At 36.6% G+C, this 23056-nt stretch overlaps 1 protein-coding gene across 2 annotated transcripts; it reads left to right on the top strand.

Moving 5' to 3' along the window:
• The first annotated feature begins 2305 nt into the window (after nt 1–2305).
• On the top strand, nt 2306–18313 carry LOC107560736 (tetraspanin-11-like). 2 transcript variants are annotated; one of them, XM_016244993.1, is made up of 9 exons: nt 2306–2393; nt 3899–3972; nt 4776–4867; nt 7563–7754; nt 9702–9776; nt 9985–10089; nt 10762–10920; nt 11490–11576; nt 17980–18313. In XM_016244993.1, the coding sequence occupies exons 3-9, from the start codon at nt 4781–4783 to the stop codon at nt 18037–18039; spliced, it is 765 nt and encodes a 254-aa protein (XP_016100479.1). In that variant the 5' UTR covers nt 2306–2393; nt 3899–3972; nt 4776–4780; the 3' UTR covers nt 18040–18313. The 2 variants fall into 2 exon arrangements, with proteins under 2 accessions (XP_016100479.1, XP_016100478.1); XM_016244992.1 differs by lacking the exon at nt 3899–3972.
• Nucleotides 18314–23056: the final 4743 nt, after the last annotated feature.

Genomic DNA, 23056 nt, shown 5'->3' with positions numbered 1-23056 from the left:
TACTTTTAATACTTAAGTACGTTTAAGAAAAAATACTTTTCGTATTTAAGTACAATAAATATCACATACTTTAAGACTTTTACTCGAGTAATATTCTAAATGGTGACTTCAACTTCTACCAAAGTCATTTTCTGGTAAGATATCTGTATTTTACTGTAAAAAGTATGGCTTTCAGGTACTTTATACACCACTGCTGCTTGGTTACCTATTCTAATATCTTATTTTGTGTTTGGAATGTTTGCAACTACATGAAGGAGAGTTTTCATTTTTAGATGAACTATCCCTTTAAATTCAGGCCTAAATATTTCACAGTTTAAAGATGAACAGGTTTTTACAGTTGCATTCTGTTAAAATGTCATTATTTACCGTATTCAACAGCACTGTACGTTAGTAGATCACTAAATTCAACCCCAGGAGAGAAAACTATTGATTTTTTCAAAGAATGGGACGAATGTAGTTGCATCGCATCCTGCGCTGCCCCTCCGATACCCGCCTGCGGAGCAACAAGCCTTGCTGCCTGGGGAAAAGAGCTAAAGAGCTTGTTAAGGTAAGTTTATACACGCTATGCTTTCTCTTTGTGCGATGGAAAGGGACATTGGTGCTTGTCCCAAACGCGGCATAAGAGCAGGTGGTTCTAGAAAAAAAAAATACTAAAGTGTGTATCACACCACGCAGTTTTATTTTGTTGACGGTCATGAGCGCGGAAAGTGTCGCAGGACCAACGCAACTGAGAAACCTTGATGCGTTTTGCGGTAAAGTATAAGGCCAAAGTCCGGGGGAGGAAAGAAAGGGAATCGGCTGCATTGAATCACCACGTCTTCTTTTTTTCGGGACAACCACCATTGCGTTCATTGAATGTGGGCTGTTGAAGGGAGGAGGAGGATAATAACGTGAATTGAAACAATTTAAAAGCACAGAGGAGTAATTTATCGTGCTATTTAGTCACATCGCTCAGAAATGAAAAGCATCCGTGGCTTTAAAAAACAACAACAACAAAACAAAACAAAAAATATATCATATTCTCTCTCTCTCTCTCTCTCTCTCTCTCTCTCTCTCTCTCTCTCACTAACGCACTTGAGATATATATATGAAAACGTTTCTGAAACGTCTGTATATTTGACATATAATTGCATTTAATTCTATTCATCTGTGATAGAGTATGCAAACACCGCGTGAGCGTCACTAACGAGAGCAGAAAGTGTCCGGCTTGATACTTGCTACTCTCGTTGACTGCCGTCTGTAGCCGTGGTTCAAGTCGAACGCACCTGTTAACACAGTCAAATGCTTTGTTTCTGAATGAATCAGTCGTTTGAATGAATCGGTTGAATCACAATGACTCACTCATTAACAGTCACTTGCTGCCACCTACTGGTGGTTTTAATTTCACATTTCGACAATTTTTGTTGTAATGTTGTAAATTATTTCAAATATCAGTATTCAATGTTTTATGTTAAAAACAAAACATTAGGCCTATTTATGCATCTGTAACTGCAGTTTAAATGCATCCATGTCCCCTCTGAGATACTTAAACTGTGTAAATACATCTAAATTATATTTTTATGTTGGAATGAAAGACACTAAGTACCGGATGAAGTGCTTATCCCAAAATAATTCTTACCCAAAAATACAAATTGGAAGAAAGAGTTAAAACTGAACACAATCTCGCTACTCAAGCTGTGTATGAACATTTTATATATATATATTTGCTTCTTTTCCATTTTGCATTTACTTGTACTTTTACTTTTAATACTTAAGTACGTTTAAGAAAAAATACTTTTCGTATTTAAGTACAATAAATATCACATACTTTAAGACTTTTACTCGAGTAATATTCTAAATGGTGACTTCAACTTCTACCAAAGTCATTTTCTGGTAAGATATCTGTATTTTACTGTAAAAAGTATGGCTTTCAGGTACTTTATACACCACTGCTGCTTGGTTACCTATTCTAATATCTTATTTTGTGTTTGGAATGTTTGCAACTACATGAAGGAGAGTTTTCATTTTTAGATGAACTATCCCTTTAAATTCAGGCCTAAATATTTCACAGTTTAAAGATGAACAGGTTTTTACAGTTGCATTCTGTTAAAATGTCATTATTTACCGTATTCAACAGCACTGTACGTTAGTAGATCACTAAATTCAACCCCAGGAGAGAAAACTATTGATTTTTTCAAAGAATGGGACGAAGCAACTTCCTTAAAAGCACTAATAACAGTTATTAGTCCACGAGCAGCCTCTGAAGATGAACAGCTCGCTGTATTTAATCTCGTGAAATGAAGGGGCGGGCTGTAGTTGCATTTCCTCCTCGCATCCTGCGCTGACCCTCCGATACCCGCCTGCGGAGCAACAAGCCTTGCTGCCTGGGGAAAAGAGCTTTATCTACTGTTAAGGTAAGTTTATACACGCTATGCTTTCTCTTTGTGCGATGGAAAGGGACATTGGTGCTTGTCCCAAACGCGGCATAAGAGCAGGTGGTTCTAGAAAAAAAAAATACTAAAGTGTGTATCACACCACGCAGTTTTATTTTGTTGACGGTCATGAGCGCGGAAAGTGTCGCAGGACCAACGCAACTGAGAAACCTTGATGCGTTTTGCGGTAAAGTATAAGGCCAAAGTCCGGGGGAGGAAAGAAAGGGAATCGGCTGCATTGAATCACCACGTCTTCTTTTTTTCGGGACAACCACCATTGCGTTCATTGAATGTGGGCTGTTGAAGGGAGGAGGAGGATAATAACGTGAATTGAAACAATTTAAAAGCACAGAGGAGTAATTTATCGTGCTATTTAGTCACATCGCTCAGAAATGAAAAGCATCCGTGGCTTTAAAAAACAACAACAACAAAACAAAACAAAAAATATATCATATTCTCTCTCTCTCTCTCTCTCTCTCTCTCTCTCTCTCTCTAACTAACACATTTGTTATATAAAAAACAACAACAACAACAAAACAAAACAAAAAATATATCATATCCTCTCTCTCTCTCTCTCTCTCTCTCTCTAAGTAACACATTTGTAATATATATATGAGTCAACGTGTCAGTCGTTGGCGAGGAAACCACAACAAACTCCCCTAAACACAGAGAGGTAACTTAACAGAGCGAAAGTGAAACGCTGTATAAATAGACCAAAGAACGCGTTACATCTTCCTTTAACCTTAAAAATACATGATGCTATCAGTAAAAATGTTACTAATTTCAACCAAAAGGAACTGCTTCATTACAAATGTGTTACTTTACTATATACAGTAGAAAGTATGTTTAATGGGACAATATATGTAATTTTTATGGTTAAAAATGTCAATTCTTTATTAGAAGTAAAGTGTAATATAACCACATACTTTACAGCCAAAGCCCATATTATATTCAAGAAAATAGTACCCTGATAGGAAAAACGAAACAAAGAAAGAAACAAAAACACATCTAAAGTAGTTTGGTAGTCTTGTGTTGAAACTTCACTCAGAAACCAGCAAACAGCTTTTTTTTTTAAAAGTCACCTTACAGTTTGCTGCAAAATAGCAAAAAGACGGTAAAGTCCCCTGCATGACACATTACATTTAATGATAGCCTATGTAAAAGCTTCCTTTAATAGCACCTATATTAATATGATTATTATGTTAACAGTATATTTTATGGTATGTTTAAACTATATCTAATTTTACTGCTTTTTTCAACAACAACAAAAAAAACTTGGTTTGGTTTAAAGCTTAATATTTTATGAAATACTTTAATAATGCAAAAATTTTTTTTAAAGTAAATTAGTATGTGGTTCGGTAATGCAGCATTTTTGAAGTAAATCAGTATGTTGAGTAAATAAGAAGTTTTGACATTTTTGAAACACTTCTTTGAATTCTTGTGGTAACCCATAACGACACAAAGCCTGCATGTGTTCCAAATCCCAGCCAAAGCCATCGGGTCTGTCAACAGCATGGACGAGAGGATCGTTTGTCTTTATCAGGCAGACCTTCACAGTGAGGTGAATAATAAATGCAATGAATAAAACATTATTTTGTACTAAATCCTAATTTCAAATTCAAAATTCTGCATTTGGTGTCTATCACCATCATAAATAATATGTATTTATTGTTCTGTACAGGTAGATAACCCTTTAGAAAAAGGACTCTAAGTGATTACCACTGACACACAGCGAGGCCTTTCTCCATACATTTACAACACGTGATCAGCAAATCAATATGTCCCCGCAGTCATTCTGAACAACTTCTTTATGCCTCGGTGTCCGAAAGAAATCGATAGGTCTTACTGTGAAAATCCAGACTATAAAATCCATTATAGCAGGGATTTTTTTATAAACCAAAGTCTGCAGTCTAATTTTGTGTTTTGGAACAGAACGTGTCAGTCACCTTTCTAATCTGGTGCTGCATTCGGTGTCCTCACGTTTTTTTCACGTTTTTCAGCAGTGTGTGGGTTGGACTGTGTGTAGTTTTTTTGTTTTCAACCATTTCAAACCAAACACCCTCGTTTTATCGGCCATACATGTCTGCTGTTTTGACACGCACCTCCTCCACACTAGGCCCTGAGATGTGAGTGTGTCTTCTGTCTGTGGCAGAAACCCATGGGCCACAGCTGTTAATTAACATGTCATGGAAAAGAACAGTGTTTGACTGCCATCTTTCCAAAAGCCTGTTTACGTTCCTGCCCACCTCCTCTTCTTTGTCCTTTTCCCATTTTGCCTCGTAAATTCACAAAGCGTGAGCAACCACCACTTCATGAGAACTTCTTTTCTGTTCCACTTCTTGTTTTCTCTCTTTTCACCAACAGGAGAGATGGGCAGCTTGTATAAGGATGAACAGGGTGACTGGATCACGGTTTGTCTCAAGTACCTCCTCTTCGTTTTCAACTTCCTGTTTTGGGTGAGTCTCGGATCCACTTTGCTACTTGAAGGAACAGTACTTCCCAAAATTAAAAATGACTGAAAATGTGTTCACCCTCAAGCCATCCACAATGTAGATGAGTTTGTTTCTACATTGTAACAGATTTGAAGAAATGTAGCATCACATCACTTGCTCACCAATGGATCCTCTGCAGTGAATGGGTGCCGTCAGTATGAGCGTTCAAAGAGCTGATTGAAAAGCTGTGTGTTTGTCAGAAACAAATTCATTTTGAAGTATTTTAACTTCAAACAACAATACCATTGTATGCCTATCCATAATATTGCTTTCTCCAGTAAAAACAATGTTTTGTCTGAATCAAGAGAAAAATATGCACAGTTCAAGCATCATTTACAAGCGAAAACAGTCCAAAACAGTTCTAAATTAATATTTGGTTGGCTTTTGATGTGAAAGGACAACAGCGAATATATTTTTTTCACTGGAAGAAGCAATATTAAGGATTATGGATTGTATTTTGAAGCAACGATTTAAAGTTATAATCTTGATTTTAGGCTGTTGTTTCACTTTGTCATGCATAAACGATGTTTTATTTCCATATTCTGTTGTAGGCAGCATTCTTATGAAATATCAGATGCCGTGAGAGACAAATGACAAGGGGATGGAAGAAAAAGTGTGTATGTGAATGAAAGAGCGTGTTCATATCATAACTTAAATCTGAGTCTTGTCCCATCATCTTCTGGCTCTTGTTCTCCTCCCACTCTTACTTCCTCTTCCCACCCACCTGTGCATTGACTCAAGTACACTGCCCTCTAGAGTTGAATTTGTTTCTGAGTGGAGAAAGACAAACCTGCTGTCTGAGCAAAAGCATTTCTCAGTATGAAGTATTATTTAATTCAATTCATCTTTGTAGTAACATCTCTACTGCAGTTTCAGACAGATGGATTTATTCTATAAATCCTGGACCAAACAAGAGAAGTCCAGGAAATGATTCAGAACCACACCTTCAACCAGAATGCACAACTCTGTGCATATATCCACTCATTTAAAGGGATAGTCCACCCACAATGAAATTCTGTCATAATTTCCTCACTCTCATGTCATTCCAAACTTGTATGACTGACTTTCTTTTATGGAACGCAAACAGAGAAGTTCTGAATAATGCACTGGTTGTTTTTTTAATGCAGTTAAAATGCTTAAAAGTTTCAAAAGGACACAAAAGCACCATAAAAGTGGATTATATGCATTTCAATCTGTATCTCACTCACAATTCTTATTCACTTTCTTTATATTCACCTTTTGTGTTGCATGGAAAAAAAGAGTCATGCGAGTTTGAATCGACATGGGTGAGTAAGTAATGACTCGTTTTCAATTTTGGGTGAACAATTTCTTTAAAGTTTAACCTCGAAATATATTAAGCATGTACTCTAGTGATTCATTCAATGCAGATTTTTTTGTAAAGAAATGTACTTCTCAAACTTGGAGTCCTCACTGTGTGTGGTATGCAAGCAGCTCAGGGAGCATTAAAAAACAAAACAATGGGACTTGGGGATAGTTGTTGTTTGAGTTTGGCATTGGAGAGTGTCATGGAAAGAGCTGGAAGTGTTGAAGGGAGGAGTCTTTTTGGAATTTCCTCAGTTTCCGACTTGGATAGATTTGAGAAACAGATAAATGAGTGTGTATGCATATAGATTAATGGAGTCTTTACTTTGCACAGCATGACACAGGTGGATAATTAACCTGTGCTGAAATCCCAGGGTAAATGAAGGATTATTTGAGTTGGTTAAATAATGACATGCCTGTCAAACTATGAAATAATTGTTTATCATTCGAAACAGGAGTTTCAGTTTGATGTGTATAATTAACGCCATTGTTTTTTTTTTTTACTCCAGCTACCATCTCATCATTGTTTGTCCCTAACCATCTCTCCAAAACTACAGTTTTTGTCTTTATTTTTGTCTTTAATTTGAAGACTTTTAAAGATCTTTTTTGTTATCGTTATTGCTTAACAATCACTTGAGTTCATCTTTTTCCCTCAGTTCTACTTCCCACATTGTTAAAAAGAAAATCTAAACTAGTCATTTTTAAATGTGTATATATATTTTTTAATTCAATTAAATTGAAATTTGCAGAAAATTTACTTGCACTTAGGCCATCCAAGATGTAGATGAATTTGTTTATTTATTCAAATAGATTTGGATAAATTTAGCATTACATCACTTGCTCACCAATGGATCCTCTGCAGTGAATGGGTGCCGTCAGTATAGTGTGAGTTCAAACAGCTGATAAAAACATGACAAGAATCCACATTAAGAAACAGTCAAAACTAGTCAATTTTAAATAAAATGTAAATAAATCAAAATGTATATACATTTTAATTAAAATATCAAATTGTTTCATAAAATGATTTTTCAACTCTCTTCCTGACCCTTAGAATTAAACCGATATTTGTGTGTGTGTGTGTGTGCTGCCCCGTTCTTCAATAAGCAAACATTTCATTGCGAAAGGTTCAAAATTTGTGCTGTCATGTGTATTCATATTCATCATAAAGTTCTGGATGTTCAGAACAAGCCATTTTTGTGGCTTATTCATGATAAGTAGTATTTTTGGACTAAGAAGGACATTTTGAGTTTGATTTCATTTTATTTGACCCCTTTAAACTTGTAATATGTGTATTAGAGCAGACGTTCTGATATCTTGATGCATTTTTCTCTTCCAGATGGGCGGCGGGGTGGTGATGGGTGTCGGGATCTGGACGCTGGTCGATAAAGGAGAGTACCTGAGCCTGCTGGCCTCTAGTACATTCGCTGTGTCCGCCTACATCCTGATCCTGGCAGGAGGGCTGGTGATGGTCACCGGGTTCTTGGGCTGCTGTGCTGTCATACGTGAGCAGAGGAGCTGTCTGTCCACGGTGAGAGAATAGAGATGAATGAGAGGACATCATGTTGTGCCAATTTATCCATTATGCTCCACTCATTAGATATAATTGCTCTAGATCCCGGCCTCTTTTTGGTCATCTCAGTTATTGTCGCCTGTAAGTCGAGGTGAGTGTCCATAGACAAAGCAGAACCGGCTCCATGGCAGCCGTGACAAATGAGCTGACCGGCATCTGTTTCTCGCCATGTTTTTAAAAAGATAGTACCTTGTGTTTGTCCGAAAGAGAGAACGAGACAAGCAAGGTTGGGACTGCCACTGCAGCAGTGCTATTTATAGCCCACTCTCACTCAGATGTATGAATCTACGGAGGAGCGCCACCTCGCTAGGAATTAGTAATGAGGATACTGCCTTTGCTGGTCTGATCTGAGTGCATTGCATTATGGGAAAACATATAAATGCATAGGGAAACGTCCACACGCGACAGCTGCCGTGAGGTTAACAGCTGTTCAGCATGCTGTTTTGTTTGAATAACCTTGAATCAGTTCATTTAATTTGCTACAGTGCTCGTGTTGGTGTTTATATAAATTACATCAGACTTCCTGTCCTTTCTTTCGACCTCTAGAAGAGAATTGCCAAATATATGAATGTGTGTGTGTGTACAGTGTATTTGTGTTTGTTTGCCCTAATTTATTCTTTTCTCACACACATCCACTTTGACAAAGTTTGTTTCCTGTTTTGTGGAATCTCTTGGGTCTGTGGTTCGGTCTACAGTCTCTGTGCGTAATTGCATATTTCTGTTCTTTGCTTATATTTAATTCTGCTGATTAGTGTGATGGCCCAGTAGTGCACAACACAACAAATTATGTACAACACAATGAAATTGTCACAACACAGTGCATAGGACTAATTTCGTTGTGTTGTGCTAATTTTGATATGTTGCGGCTTGTTTCCATTGTGTTGTGGAGATTTTGTTGTGTTGTGCAAAGTTGTGTTTATTTTGTTGTGTTGTGCACTACTGGGTCACCATAGATTAGTGATTGAAACATTTCAATTCAACTTCAGTACTCGCATTGCAATTAAAATAGAAATAAGTGTGTTCACAGAAAGTCATGGTGAGTTTGAGTTATGTATAATATTGAAAACATTTTTCTGTTTGTTGCTTGGTTTGTTTTCAATTATACCACAAGAAATATTTCCCTGTAAACGTTTTCAAAGGCAGATTTGGGGTTGAACTTGTTATCACCCGCTCTCTCTCTCTCCCCACAATAAACTGTGACGGCTTATTCTGTTTAGTCATTTATTGCTTTATTTTCCTCTGAGGAAAATGTCACTGTGCCTTTTATTTTCATCTGTCAGGCATCTCCATCTCTGCTAGCTCCGAGCAAGAAATTTCTTAGAAACCAGTTTTATTTTCTTTATCCCCTCGACAGGGAAAATGATACATTTTGAAGCATTTTGAATGTTGATTGTTGATGTGTGATTTAAACGAGCCTGTTGTAAGATATATTGTTTCTTTTAGAGGGAAGCCATTTAAAATGGTTCTTGATAAAGGCAAATGAAACCTAATAATTGAACATTTTCTGAACAAAAGATCCATAGTTACTTTATTGTTTTTAGGCGACCTTTTAGCTTTTCGTTTAATGAAGCCAGTTAAATTCAAGTTAAATTAAATGTTAGCTTAAGTTACATATTCATTCATTCATTCATCCATTCAGTTCATTTTTATATATATTTTTCCCATTAATTCAATTTTAGTTTTATAGAACATCCCCTTGGCATTCATGACTTTCTATAATAACTATAATAGGAATTCTGATTTCATGTGTATTTCCCATGGATATTTTTGCCATCAGTATTTTACAATTTGTATAGCATATCTAGAGTGGCAATGAGTGGATTTCCTGTTTTCTGAAAAGGATGTTGTATGATTTTTGTTCATTAATTGTATTCGTATTGTTCATTGGTTCCTGTCTTCATGCAGTACTTCTCCTGTCTGCTTCTGATCTTCCTAATTGAGCTGGTGGCTGGTGTCCTGGCCTACGTTTATTACCAGGCGGTGAGTGAACTTGGACACACTTTTAGACATTATTGAATTACAAAACAAAGCTCTAAACCAACCCCCAAATTGCTTTTATGATGGATCTAGTTGTAGGACTATACCCAACTGGTGAGATGAGACATTTGACAGATGACACTGCACACTGCTCACTCTCTATCTTTTTGGTCATTTCTCTCTGTCTTTCTCTTCTCTCGGTCTCTCACAGCTGAGTGAAGAGCTGAAGCAGCACTTGAGCAAGACGATGACGGAGAACTATGCCCGACCTGGAAAAGAGAGCATCACTCAGTCTGTGGACAGACTACAGCAGGATGTGAGAAACGCCAAATCCCAGCATGTTTCTAGGCCTTTTCACCTCTGGTTTTTGCTGTGAACACAAATTTCAGAATGAGTATATTGAACATTTTATATAATTAGATTAGAGACAAAAACAAGAGTATGTGGGTAAGGCAAATAATTTTAAAATTATAATATTTTATTTATTTATTTTTTTGTGATGGTAATGGAACATAAATTATTCAAAACGCAGCTAGAAGTGGGAAATTCAGTAGCTTTATTTTTTATTTATTATTATTATTATTATTATTATTATTATATATATATATATATTTTTTATTTTATTTCATGCTTTATTTTTTAATATTTAATATTTTTATTTTGTTATTTATTTATTTATTCAATGTTTATTTCATCTTCATTTATTTGTTTTATTTTAAAATGGTGTTTTTTTTATTTTGCTTGTTTTTTTATGTAATATAAATGTATTATTTTGTATTTTATTTTATTATTTCGGACTACCAGCACTTTAATTTAATTTAAACTAGATGCGCTCGACAATCTACTGCCTCTAAATGTCATGTAAAATCCTTGCTGTGAATAAAGTGCAGGAATACAGTTACTCCATACCTTTAAAATACCAGACCACTTTGCACACTGATCCTAATTGATCCTAACTAACAATAACAACCTTATCTTCACCTTACAGTTCAAGTGCTGTGGGAGCAACAACTCCTTTGACTGGATGCACAGTGTGTACATCATGTCCCCGGAAGCGGAGAAGCGGCTGGTCCCTGACAGCTGCTGTAAGACCATCACCCCTCAGTGTGGAAAGAGAGACCACCCCTCGAACATCTACAAGGTGGAGGTGGGTCAGACACTGTTAACCTCAAATCAACCCCCACACAACGTTTACGCAACGTGTTTATTCATTTGTACTTAACTTGCTTTACAAAACACATGCTTAGATGCTTCCTCATTGTCTGTGGGAACTACAATACGCCTGTGAACCATATCATCATGAAGTGTTTGATACGCCCCTTGGGGGTCATTTAGACTAAGAAAGCACAGCTGTGAGCAAAGCAGGTGTGACTGGTAACATATATGGGCTTGTAAAGTGTGAGGTAACACTACAGTAACGCCTCCCAAGCTCTCTCTGTATATTTTTTGGGAACCGACCTCCAGTGTGATACATTATACAATACGACACTGGTTTTACTGGACTCTAGTGGGCCATTAGTTTTACTCTATATGTGGTATGTTGTGGCAGTATCCACGATACTGTCTAGTAAATCACACAATAAAAAAATCAGTAACTCTTCATCAGTCTACAAAATAAATAAATTTACACATCCACATATGCGTGTTGACACTGAAAAGAACATGATATATACAGTTAACTGTTAACGGAGTTAACAGTGCTGTCGTCTCTCACAGGGCGGCTGTATCACTAAACTGGAGCAGTTTCTGGCAGATCACTTGCTCATTATTGGTGCTGTGGGAATAGGCGTGGCCTGTCTACAGGTAAGCCCCACCCTCCTCAGGTGTGCTGTGCAATTAAAGGGATGGTTCACTCAAAAAAATGTACTCACCATCATCTTGTTCAAAAAAAAAAGTGTGTGTGTATGTATATATATATATATATATATATATATATGTGTATGTGTAAATTTTACTTTGAGCCCAACTCAAAATGTATATAACCTGCATACTATGTTTTTTACTGTGAAGCATATCTCAGAGAAACAGTAGGAACAATGGATCATTGAGGTCTTCTGATGTGGTTCAATAACATGAAAGCCTTCACTAAAATAGCTGATGCAATGACCTGCGGGCAATCGTTTAATGGACTCTGTTTTTGCCCTCGACCGGTAATGCGCACGGTAGTCACACAGAGTACTGCCCGTTGGGTAAAAATGGGTGGAGACCACATGCAGGTTTGAGAAAATGAAAGAAAGGGAGATAAAGAGCTCTTAGCTTTAAGTGCAGATCTCACAGTGAGAGTGCCGCATTCACTGCAGGAGTGCAGAGGGCCATTGATCTGTTTCCCTTGAATAAACTCTGTATATAAACACCACTGAAATGTGACTCCAGCTCCGACCTCATATTGATTCTCTGAGCTGGGAGGGATGTGTAATAACCATAGATTATACTTTTGAGAAGTTCATCCCACTCCTTCTCTTTTTAGTGGGTAGTAGTGGTTTTAATGTTTTTATATGTTGTTTGGTATTGAAGACCATTTCCATTTTTCCATTAGCTTATTTATTTATTTATTTATTAAATATCTCACAATTTGAACTTTTATTCTCAGAATTGTGAATTAATATTTATATTGTTATAATATTTGTTTTATATTTTTATTATATTTATATTCTTATATAAAGTGGATTTATTTTATATTGCAGGTTATAAACTCACAATATGTTTTTTTTTCCTTCTCAAAATTGTGAGTGTATATCTCACAGTTCAAAATTTATATCTACTAATGCAGACTTTTTTTTTTCTCAGAATTGCGAGGAAAAAGTCACACCTTTAACTTTTAACAAACCCTTAGAATTGCTCATTTCTATCTCACAACTGCAAATTATAAACTCACAATAAGGCTTTTCTTCTCAAAATTGCAAGTTTTTATCCCATAATTCAGATTTTTTTTCTCAGAATTGCGATAAAGTAGTCAGAATTGTGGAATATAAACTCAGAATTTGCAAGAAAAACTCAGAAATGTTAGATTAAAAGTCACACCTTTCGCTTTTAACTACTTATTAGAACACTATTCTTCTAAAAAGTTTAGATTTTGCAGTGTGTAGTATGCACAGTGTAGTGTATGGTATGTAGGATGCAATCTATACTTTGTACCACATACTATGTAGTATACTGGATGTTAGTCTTACTTGGTAGATCAAAATTGTTTAAAACATTTCCTGAGGTCAATTGAAGTAACTGTCAATTGAACCTTTTCTCAGGTTTTAAGTAGATGCCTAAAACTGTAACCGTATGTCAGAACTTTATGATAAGCAGCACTCCTAGCAGGTCTCAGCTGCTGGTCATGTGATTATTTCATCCAGGAAATGTGAAGCTCTGGATTGATTAGATGACTAAAAATAAATCCTGTGTTGAATTTAATGTAATGATTTTACTGTAAAAAGCCACAGTGTAGCTTGAAGCGGCTCTCTAGAGGGAGCGCTAATTAAATTGATCCTCTTCAGTGATCTTTCATTATTAGCATCATTATGGCTGTAAATATAGTGCTGCTCTGCAGGGGTCTAGAGCGTCGGTTCACATGCATAACATACTGTAACAAATTGTTTGATTTGGTCTTTTCTGTGTAATCGCATCAGTGTATCATTGAAGAAACTACTTTAAAACGAACTTGATAAGCTACAAGCCACTCATCATTTAAAGGGATAGTTAACCCAGAATAAAATTCAGTCATCATTTACTCACCCTCACGTTATTCCAAACTTGTATGAATTTCTTTCTTCTGCTGAACAGAACATTTTTTGAAGAATGTGGGTAACCAAACAGCTGCTGGTCCTACAGAATGGGGAAAAAAATAGTACTATGGAAGGCAATGGGGACCAGAAACAGTTTGGTTCTCCCTTTAACTTAATATCAGATATTATAAATCAATATCTATACATTTATAAATTAATACTGCAATTAGAATTTTTTTTCTTCTAAAAGCATCTTAATTATGGAGATTAGGTTCAATGGACAAAAAAATGCAACAAATAAAAAGCTAGAAAACACACTGAATTTTGTTACAGAGTTAAAGACGTAGCAATAAAGCACCATTTAACATATTTCACTTCAGAAAAAAACACTCATTAAAATTAATGAGTGAATTGTTTATTTACATGAACTGTGCAAATGAACTGATTTTCTGTTTCCCTGCTATAAAAAAAGTGATAACATACATCAACACTTTATCTTTCCCTGAACATCTTTTTCTCAGATTGTCTGAAGAAAACACTGTATTTCAGGGATTTGCAATGTTTGTCTTAAATTACAGCATGTATCTCTGTTTTGTTTGTCTTTCTCTCTCTCTCTGTCTTTTTCTTTTTGGTTGTATCTTTCTTATCTGTTGTGTGTGTTGTGTAGCTGGTAGGAGCAGTGCTGACTGCCTGCTTTATTTATCTGCTTTATAAAGAAGAGGAAGAAGACTTTTCTGACGTTTGATTGGCTAGTGCCAATGTTTGACTCCTGAAGCGCTATGCGATGAGAAGGTCGGCCGTTTGAGTTTGTGCTTGTGTCTGTATGTGTGTGTGTGTGTGTGTGTGCATGTCCATGTGCCTTGTTCCTTGTTCCTGTCATGTCTTTTTCTTTTTGGTTGTATCTTTCTTATCTGTTGTGTGTGTGTGTGTGTTGTGTAGCTGGTAGGAGCAGTGCTGACTGCCTGCTTTATTTATCTGCTTTATAAAGAAGAGGAAGAAGACTTTTCTGACGTTTGATTGGCTAGTGCCAATGTTTGACTCCTGAAGCGCTATGCGATGAGAAGGTCGGCCGTTTGAGTTTGTGCTTGTGTCTGTATGTGTGTGTGTGTGTGTGTGTGTGTGCATGTCCATGTGCCTTGTTCCTTGTTCCTGTCACTTCATGTTCACCTCATGCTTTCTGTATGACTTATGTGTATGTGTTTGGCATGAAACCAGCATTCTTACGCCACACATGCTGCTTGGCAAAATTGAAGAAAAACTCACAACTAATGTCACCAAATACCATTTTATTATGTTAAACATTTGTGTTTTGAGACAAAAAATTGTTTCATAACAGCATAAGGCAGATAACTGAAGATGTTAGTGTAAAAAGTCAGTATTTTTGAGAATAAGTAGACTGTGTCGACCATTTACCTGATATAACCTTTTACCTGCAACCTGCTGTGGGACTCGCAGTGTGTCTGATCTATTTCAGGCTTCTCTCTTCCTGTCTATTGTATCCCTCCCTCCGGACCCAGACTGCTAGAAAGGAGAACTTTTAAAGGTGTCAACATATCTGCTCAGAAAAAAGACTGTTTGTCCCTAGCTGTTTGTGTAGGTCTGCTGATTGTGTTGAAGTCCCATCTCTCGGTTTGTTGTCTGTCAAGCTTTTCTCCCATGCAGTTAATCCCACTCTCATCCGGCTTTATTTTCCTCTGGAGTAGCATTAGAAGTGCTGGCAGACAGCAGTCATACTGCTTCTCACTCAGTGCTTTATGACATTGAGGAGAGTTGCGTGAAAAGAACAAGCTTTTTTTTAAACTGAAAATGACAAATGAACACAAGGGAAGGTATTCTGTAGATTTTCTAAGACACTCTTTTCCATGCAAGGAAATTGAATGAGGACGGGGGCTTTTAAGCTCCAAAAATAATAAAAAAGAGGCATAAAGCATACAAAATAGTTTTTTGGTGCACTATATTCTACATTTGCTAATGACATATGACAGTTATGTGTAAAGATCATTTTTATGACAAGTTCCTCAGTAAGGATTTTTTTCCCAATCTTTTTTTTTTTATGGCAAATTCAGCTTTGGCATCACAGAAATAGCATTACATTTTAAAACACATTAAAATAGATAAACTATTTTAAATTAGCATAATATTTCGGATTATTACTGTTTTACTGTATTTGACAAAATAAATGCAGTCTTGGTGAGCATAAGTGACTTCATGTACCGACCTATAACTATACTAATTATTTGCTGAAATCGATACTTTTTGGTGTATTTTTATATCTCTTGTGCATATTTGTGTTATTAAACACTCTAAATTGGCATTTCATTACATATTTTCACCAAGTTTGTCCCACTTGGCATCAGATATCACTGCTTCTTGTAAATGTCCTTATTTATTTATTGACCCCAAGTGCAAATAAAATATTAATATTCATTTTCTTTGTATTGAAAAGAGCAGCTCTGACATTCTGTAAAATATCTTCAAAAGAAAGAATATCATATGGGTTAAAAAATGGGTTAGAAAAGGTGAAAAACTATATAATTAAATCTTAACTTTGGTATAGATTTTGGTTTTGTTCACATTCTGAATTAAGTGAATTAAAGCCATTCAATTACACTGTACCATAAGCCAATTTTATTAACTAACATATGAATGTTCCCCATTTTTAGTCCATAAACTACCACATAGTGACATAAATATTACAGATCCCGTTCTGACGTTCATTTGAAACCTCTAAAAACACTCATAAACCAGAGATCCTTACTGGCATGTGCCATAAATGCTCATTTACTCTACAGTTAACTACAGATTAACCAATTTAAAGTTTATGGTTTTTCCCATAACAGTAAAGTATTATTAAGGCGAGGATATACTTGAGTTGAGTTGCACTTCCAGCTCTGGTTTATTTCTGAATTTGTGGGTAGGATGAGGCTCCATCTTTTTTTCTAGAAATGATCGCCCACCAAGAGCCCTCCTAGGACCTGGCTTCCGATTTGTCTTCAGCTTTTTTTCAGAGATAGAGAGAGAGAGAGAGAGAGAGAGGGAGAGGAAAAATAAATCCTGGCTAGATGTTGAAACACTATATTTTTAGATCATGTTTTGTAGTTTGTAGACAGAGTTTGTAGAGGTTTGGTAAGATTTTTTATATTTTTAGTTTTCCCTACAATTACAGCTAGAGGAATATCTCAGGGTGTTTTTTATGCTGCCACAAATTTTACAACAAAAATGTACCACAAGAACTCCCCTTTGAAGAGTGTGGCTGTGAACCATCAACATTTAAAAGTGAAATGCCATTTTGAAATATGGAAATGTGTAAATTAATGTTTATGCTCTCTTCATTATTAGAGTTACCACTGGTCTGAATCTGCCTACATGTTGTAGCCTTCATATAAACACGTGCACATACACGCACACACACTCCCACACATGCTAATTGACCCAATTACAACAACGCTGCTATCGGCTGCCTTACACCTCGGTTTCCATAGTAACTGTACACCGCTTCCCTCTTCCTGCAAGCCTTTTATGAAGAGAGTTTCAACAATTGCCACAAGGCTTTTAAAATATCTGCGTTTTTAAAGGAATAGCTCACCCAAAAATTGCTGCAAATGCACAGACCCTCAGGACATCCAAAATGTAGATGAGTTTGTTTCTTCATCAGAACAGTTTTAGAGAAATTTTGCTCACCAATGGATCTTCTGCAGTGAATGGGTGCCGTCAGAATAAGAGTCCAAACAGCTGATAAATCCACAAAGTGATCCACATGACTCCAGTCCATCAATTAACATCTTGTGAAGTAAAAAGCTGCATGTTTGTAATAAACAAATAAATAATTTAGTTGTTTTTAATCTCAAACTGTTGCTACCAACAAAAATTTGAGTCCTCTATCCATAATATTGCTTTCTCAGTGAAAAAAAGGTCATCTTTTATGAATCAGGAGAGAAATATGCACAGATCAAGCACGGCTTATAAGCAAAAACACTCCAAAAAATGTATTGATTGACTGGAGTCCTGTGGATTATTGCGATATTAAGGATTATTATGATGTTTTTATTAGCTGTTTGGACTGTCATTGTGACGGCACCCATTCACTGCAGAGGATCCATTGGTGAGCAAGTGATCATGTAATGCTAAATTTCTCAGAATCTGTTCTGATGAAGAAACAAACTCATCTACATATTGGAAGGCCTGAGGGTAATTTTAACAAAATTGAATTTTTGCATGAACTAGTCCTGTGAAGTCTTGAACCAATTGAAAAAATAAATGCTAAATCTCAAGACTGACATTGTTGATGCTCTTTTTATGGAATGTTCTGCTGCCTGATGCCTGCCAGTATCTCATTCAGTACAAGATATTATGGGTATTTGACTGGACAGATGTCCACCAGACATGAAACTGTGGCTGATGGCCTTCTTGTCTAGTCAAATGCAATATAAAGACCAGTCTTCATCATTTTTGTTACTTTGATACATTAAGTCATCTCTGTGTGTGTTTTTCAGATTTGTGGAATGGTGTTCACCTGTTGCCTGCATAGGCGAATTAAACTGGACCCGTACTGATCACTCGGAAATGTTATATGCCTTTATTACACTCTAAAACACACATACATGGCCTTACTACAGTGTCCATTTTAAACTGCACGACCAAATTAATTTGCATTAATATAAGGGCTTTATTATCTTTTATTTGCCACTTTTTAGACAAATTTTGCTAGTGTTATTGCCTCCTTATGATCCTAATAGTCTAGAAAGATGTGGGATATTGCCCTGTAGTCATTTAGATGTCAACGCTCTAAAAAATGCTGGGTTGTTTCAACCCAATGTTGGGTCAAATATGGACTAACCCAACTGTTGGGTTAAAATGGTTAGAAAAAGATTTAATGTTACATTCTTGTTTTCTATTGTACTGATTACCGTCTGTAATCCAATTGCTTTATGCTTATGACAGATTATGCATATTTTAAAAACATTCTGCAAATAAACAATCTCTCATCTGAGCTGCACGTTAAGTCTGTAGGTTGTGATTTAAAATATGCATTTAATCATCTCAGTAGTTGATATAATAGATGTAATCTTTCATTTGAAAACTTATGTATTGGAATGTGTATGTATTTTCATAAAGAATTCACTTCATAAATTCTTTGCCTTAAGACTGTTGCATCTTTTTGTGGGCAGTAGAGATTTATCTGAAACAGCTGTATGTTTATTGTATGTTTAAAAAAAAATCTATTTCAAATAAACTTATTTTGTTGACTGATTGTACTGACGTACTTTAGCCAGTAGATGGAGATAAACACAAATAAATAAGTTTATAAATTGCTTCAAGGACAAGAACTCATCTTCAACTTTAAATTGAAAATCCACACGATTCTCTTGTGCTTTATTTTGGGAAAAGACCCACTGACATGCAGCCACTAATATCCAGATAATAACTTTCATATCCGGATAATATCCAGATCCAGATTGTCTTTACATTTGACCACATAAATTTGTCTCTGTTTTGTGTCTCTGTCAGATAAAAATCTGATCTGTAATGCTTTTTCCCTTGTTGCAAACAAATCTGAGCAAGCTAATTTCCTGGTTCCTATTTGTGATGATGCCATAAAATGTCATTGTTATATGGATTTGTGTGCATAAGAACAAGACTTTGAGTTATTGGCATGGTCTTGTGTTTTTCTGCCTATTTAAGAGTTTTAATCTTGAGCTGGCATTGCAGCCTCACGCATTTCGAACTGTTCTGTCATCAATTATAAGTAAGTTACTGGCAAATTCAATTAGGGTTGAGTAATGATGACTTATGCAACAGATGTTTTCAGCTCACTCGCATGCACAATGTGTTTTAAACCACTTCTCAGTGTGCTTTAAGCAATGTAATTGCAATGCATAGATGCAGTTACAATGCTGGACATCTATCTGATCAGTCCAAGACTCATAAAGTGGATTATTGTGGCTGAAATCCCACCCTCTGCTCCTGCCATTTCCTCAGGAAACCATATAACTGAGTAAAGCATATGAGCAAGCGCAACACCCCCCACACACTACCCTTGTTTAACATTATCAACAAGTGAGAGTGAATGAAAGACAGCTGGTGATACATACCGCTTTGCGCACACACACACACACACACACACACACCGAGCTCAAATCTCTGAGTAATGCCACACCTATCTGCTTAATTTCAGCTGGCTGTACCAGTGAGGTATATCTATCTATCTATCTATCTATCTATCTATCTATCTATCTATCTATCTATCTATCTATCTATCTATCTGTCTATCTATCTATCTGTCTATCTGTCTGTCTGTCTGTCTGTCTGTCTGTCTGTCCGTGTCGATCTGTATCTGTCTGTCTGTCTGTCTATTGATCTGTCTATCAAGCTATCTGTTCTTTATCTATCTATCTATCATCTTTTCATCCATCAATCTCACAGAATTGCCCACAGTGGAAGTGAAACAGACCTGACATGAATATTTAAACTGCAATATTCTCAGCAGTAAACATGCTGGAATGTTTCAGTGCCATGATCAAAGCTTGGGTATGACGTCCGTTTAGACAACAAAAGCTGCGACCAGAGGCCCATCACACAAACTAAAACCGTAGAGTGTGTTCCTGTCAGCATGTGGACATGTGTCTGAACCAAAGCAATCGCAGCAAGAGATGAATAGTGCCAGATGTTGCTTCTTGGATCAGAGCCTGGAAAGATGGCCTCCAGACGTCCAGGAGAAGAGCTTTCTATCAAACCTAAGTCAGATGAGTGAATGTTTTACATCTGTCAGTTCTTCAAAGTTCTAAATGAATTAAATGAAATTATCTTTGTCATTGTGATTGACTACCATTAGTACTGCTTTAGGCAGCCGAGTAGATTGTTGTACTTGTAAAATTATTGTTTGTACATTGTACAATGCGACCTTTGGCCTTTACATAATGCAATTTTTGTGTGTCATAGACCTAAACATATTCTTGGTGTAAATTTATTCAGATCCATCAGCAAATGCTTTGTTTATTTAGCTATTTGGCCCTTCCAGCCTTGGAATGAAATGAGAGAGAAAGACACTTAAGTTTGATGTGCTGCCTTACCATCATATATTAATCTCTTCTCCAATTATTTACACGAGTTGTTATAACTTTCAGAACAAACCCTCAGAAAGTCAACCAAAAACCAAGCAGGCAGAAAAATCTAAATATTATAGACAGCTAACTAAACATAATAACTTATTTACAAAACACAATCACACACACACACACCATGATGCTCATTCAATAGTTTAAAATGTTCAATAACTGTATGTAACTCAAAAGGAGTCGTCTCTAGAGTAAAAGGTTTTAGCAGCAGGTTTACATATTTCACTTTGTTTTTATGTCGTTTTAAAACCCGTATAAATTTAAACCTGCAAAACAATTAACAACTCGCAGCCAATCATAAACAGCATCAGCGCTGACCTCATTAAATATTAATATACGTTTTATAATCCGATGAATTTTCTCGCGCTGTTTAGCATACCTACTCCATGTTTAAAATATTGAACAACGACGCCAAACGCGTTAATTGTCGTTATAATAAACACCATCATCTTACTTTATATGTCAGAAGACAACCAGAGCGAATTTATGTGGCGACATTTCCATTTCAGTGTTAACTAATCTTATAAATACGCAAAATACAACGCTAAACCCGTGTTTACAAACGTACAGTAGGAAATCCTGAAATCTGGAGGATTAATTACTAAAATAGGGTAAAGTATAATGAACAGTGTGAGAAATTAATAACCAAGGATTACAATAATCCAGAATCCATTTAAATGGTTAAAAAACAAAACACCTCAGATTCTATTCAAGTCTGCACAAAAGCAACAGATGTGCAGGGATATGAGATACACTGATACATTTAGTCGTTTATATTGTTTCAGGTTAAGAAGCTTATTCATCTGGATAAAAGCATATATCATCTGATGTGGTAAGAAATCAAAAGACTGGCAATAATGCACTAAATGCTTGCTTTGGTATTGTTTGTTTATGATTTGCTTTGTTGGCCCTGCTTTTCTTTTGAACTGATGGGTGTTGCTTGTGCTTTATATTAACATCTGCTAGGACATTTTGTGTCAGCATTCATGTCATATTCTGTATCTGTTTGAGTAGGCTATCACGGTTCAGTCAGTTATATGTCCTTGGCACACTCTGCAAATTAGGGTTGTAAAAAAAAAAAAACTAACAGAAATTGGACTTCTCTTTATCTAAGACCGATTTATAAAAGCAAAGCCAAGGACTTTTTGAATATTCAAGGGAGCATTGTTCCAAATGAATCATTTTAACTTGAAAAGCTGTTTCATTTTTATTAACCCTTCCTAACCCTCTTTCATTTCTTATCTGCGAGTCTGTGACAAATTCACTTCATATCATTCATGTCTATTAAAAGAGAGAGAGAGAGCCTTGATCTTGAGTGACCTGTGAAAGCTTTTTTTTTTCTTTCCATTTTCCCATTGGAATATACACATTATGATCGATTTTGACAGTTGTTTGTCTCCTGGTTTGTGTCCTGACTGAAAAATGAATTTAAAATGCAGTGGACAGGCAAGTTTTCAGTTGGCTTGACATACAAACAAAGAAACAGGACAGAATCAACATGTCAAAGAGCACATGACGAAATTCAGCCTAGCTGCTCTTTGAGGTAAATCTAACATTTAAATGAGATGATTCAAACATCTCAAAGCTGTATGATCACTCATGTCAAACAGCGCACAACAAGACTGCAAACAAACTATATTGACATGAACACCTGGAACAAGGTTTCTGTGAGCTAAACAGTTCGCAGTTCAAAGGAAACTCGAGCCTTTTTGTGAGAGTAACACTTTTGGTGCCGGAACAACTATTGTATTTATTAATATTAAAATTTTGGAACAGGTCCAGGATGCCATGCACCTAAGAATATATGACATCATATCATATCTAGGTTATTTGTAAGTCGCTTCGGATGAAAGCATCTGTAAAGAGTAAATGTTATTTACAGCACCACAGAGCATTACATAACAATTCTCTGCCTGAATAGGAGGAATTTCGTCTAGGTTACTTGTGTAACCCTCGTTCCCTGAAGGAGGGAACGGAGACGTTACGTCAGTGACTGACGAATTGGGATCTCGCCCGAGAGCCCAATCACCTTCGAGTGTTAACTAAACAAGCCAATGACAGTTGGCGTGCATGTTTCGCCACGCGCACCCTGCCCTGCAGCACGGGTATAAAAGGAGAGCACGTGCAAGCGCACATCAGTTTTTCGCTGAGGAGCCGAGACTACGTGCCCCGGCCTTACAGCGGTGGTACAGCAACTGTGGCGACGGAACGTAACGTCTCCGTTCCCTCCTTCAGGGAACGAGGGTTACACAAGTAACCTAGACGTTCCCATTCAGTCAGTCACGTTCAACGTTACGTCAGTGACTGACGAATTGGGATCCGTATGGAAAACGCCACTATTGCTGACCCCCTCCAGTGCCCTGCGGAAGCCGGCAAGTCCCCCCACACCAGCTGGGGCGGAAGATAGGACAGCGGCTAGGCAGAGGTGTCCGCCACTGCTGTTCCATACAGTGGT

Source organism: Sinocyclocheilus grahami, unplaced genomic scaffold, assembly GCF_001515645.1.
Source record: "Sinocyclocheilus grahami isolate Dianchi unplaced genomic scaffold, SAMN03320097.WGS_v1.1 scaffold740.1, whole genome shotgun sequence".
Classification (NCBI taxonomy): domain Eukaryota; kingdom Metazoa; phylum Chordata; class Actinopteri; order Cypriniformes; family Cyprinidae; genus Sinocyclocheilus; species Sinocyclocheilus grahami.
The sequence above is the reverse complement of the archived record's forward strand: the minus strand, read 5'-3'. Positions and strand labels throughout refer to the sequence as shown.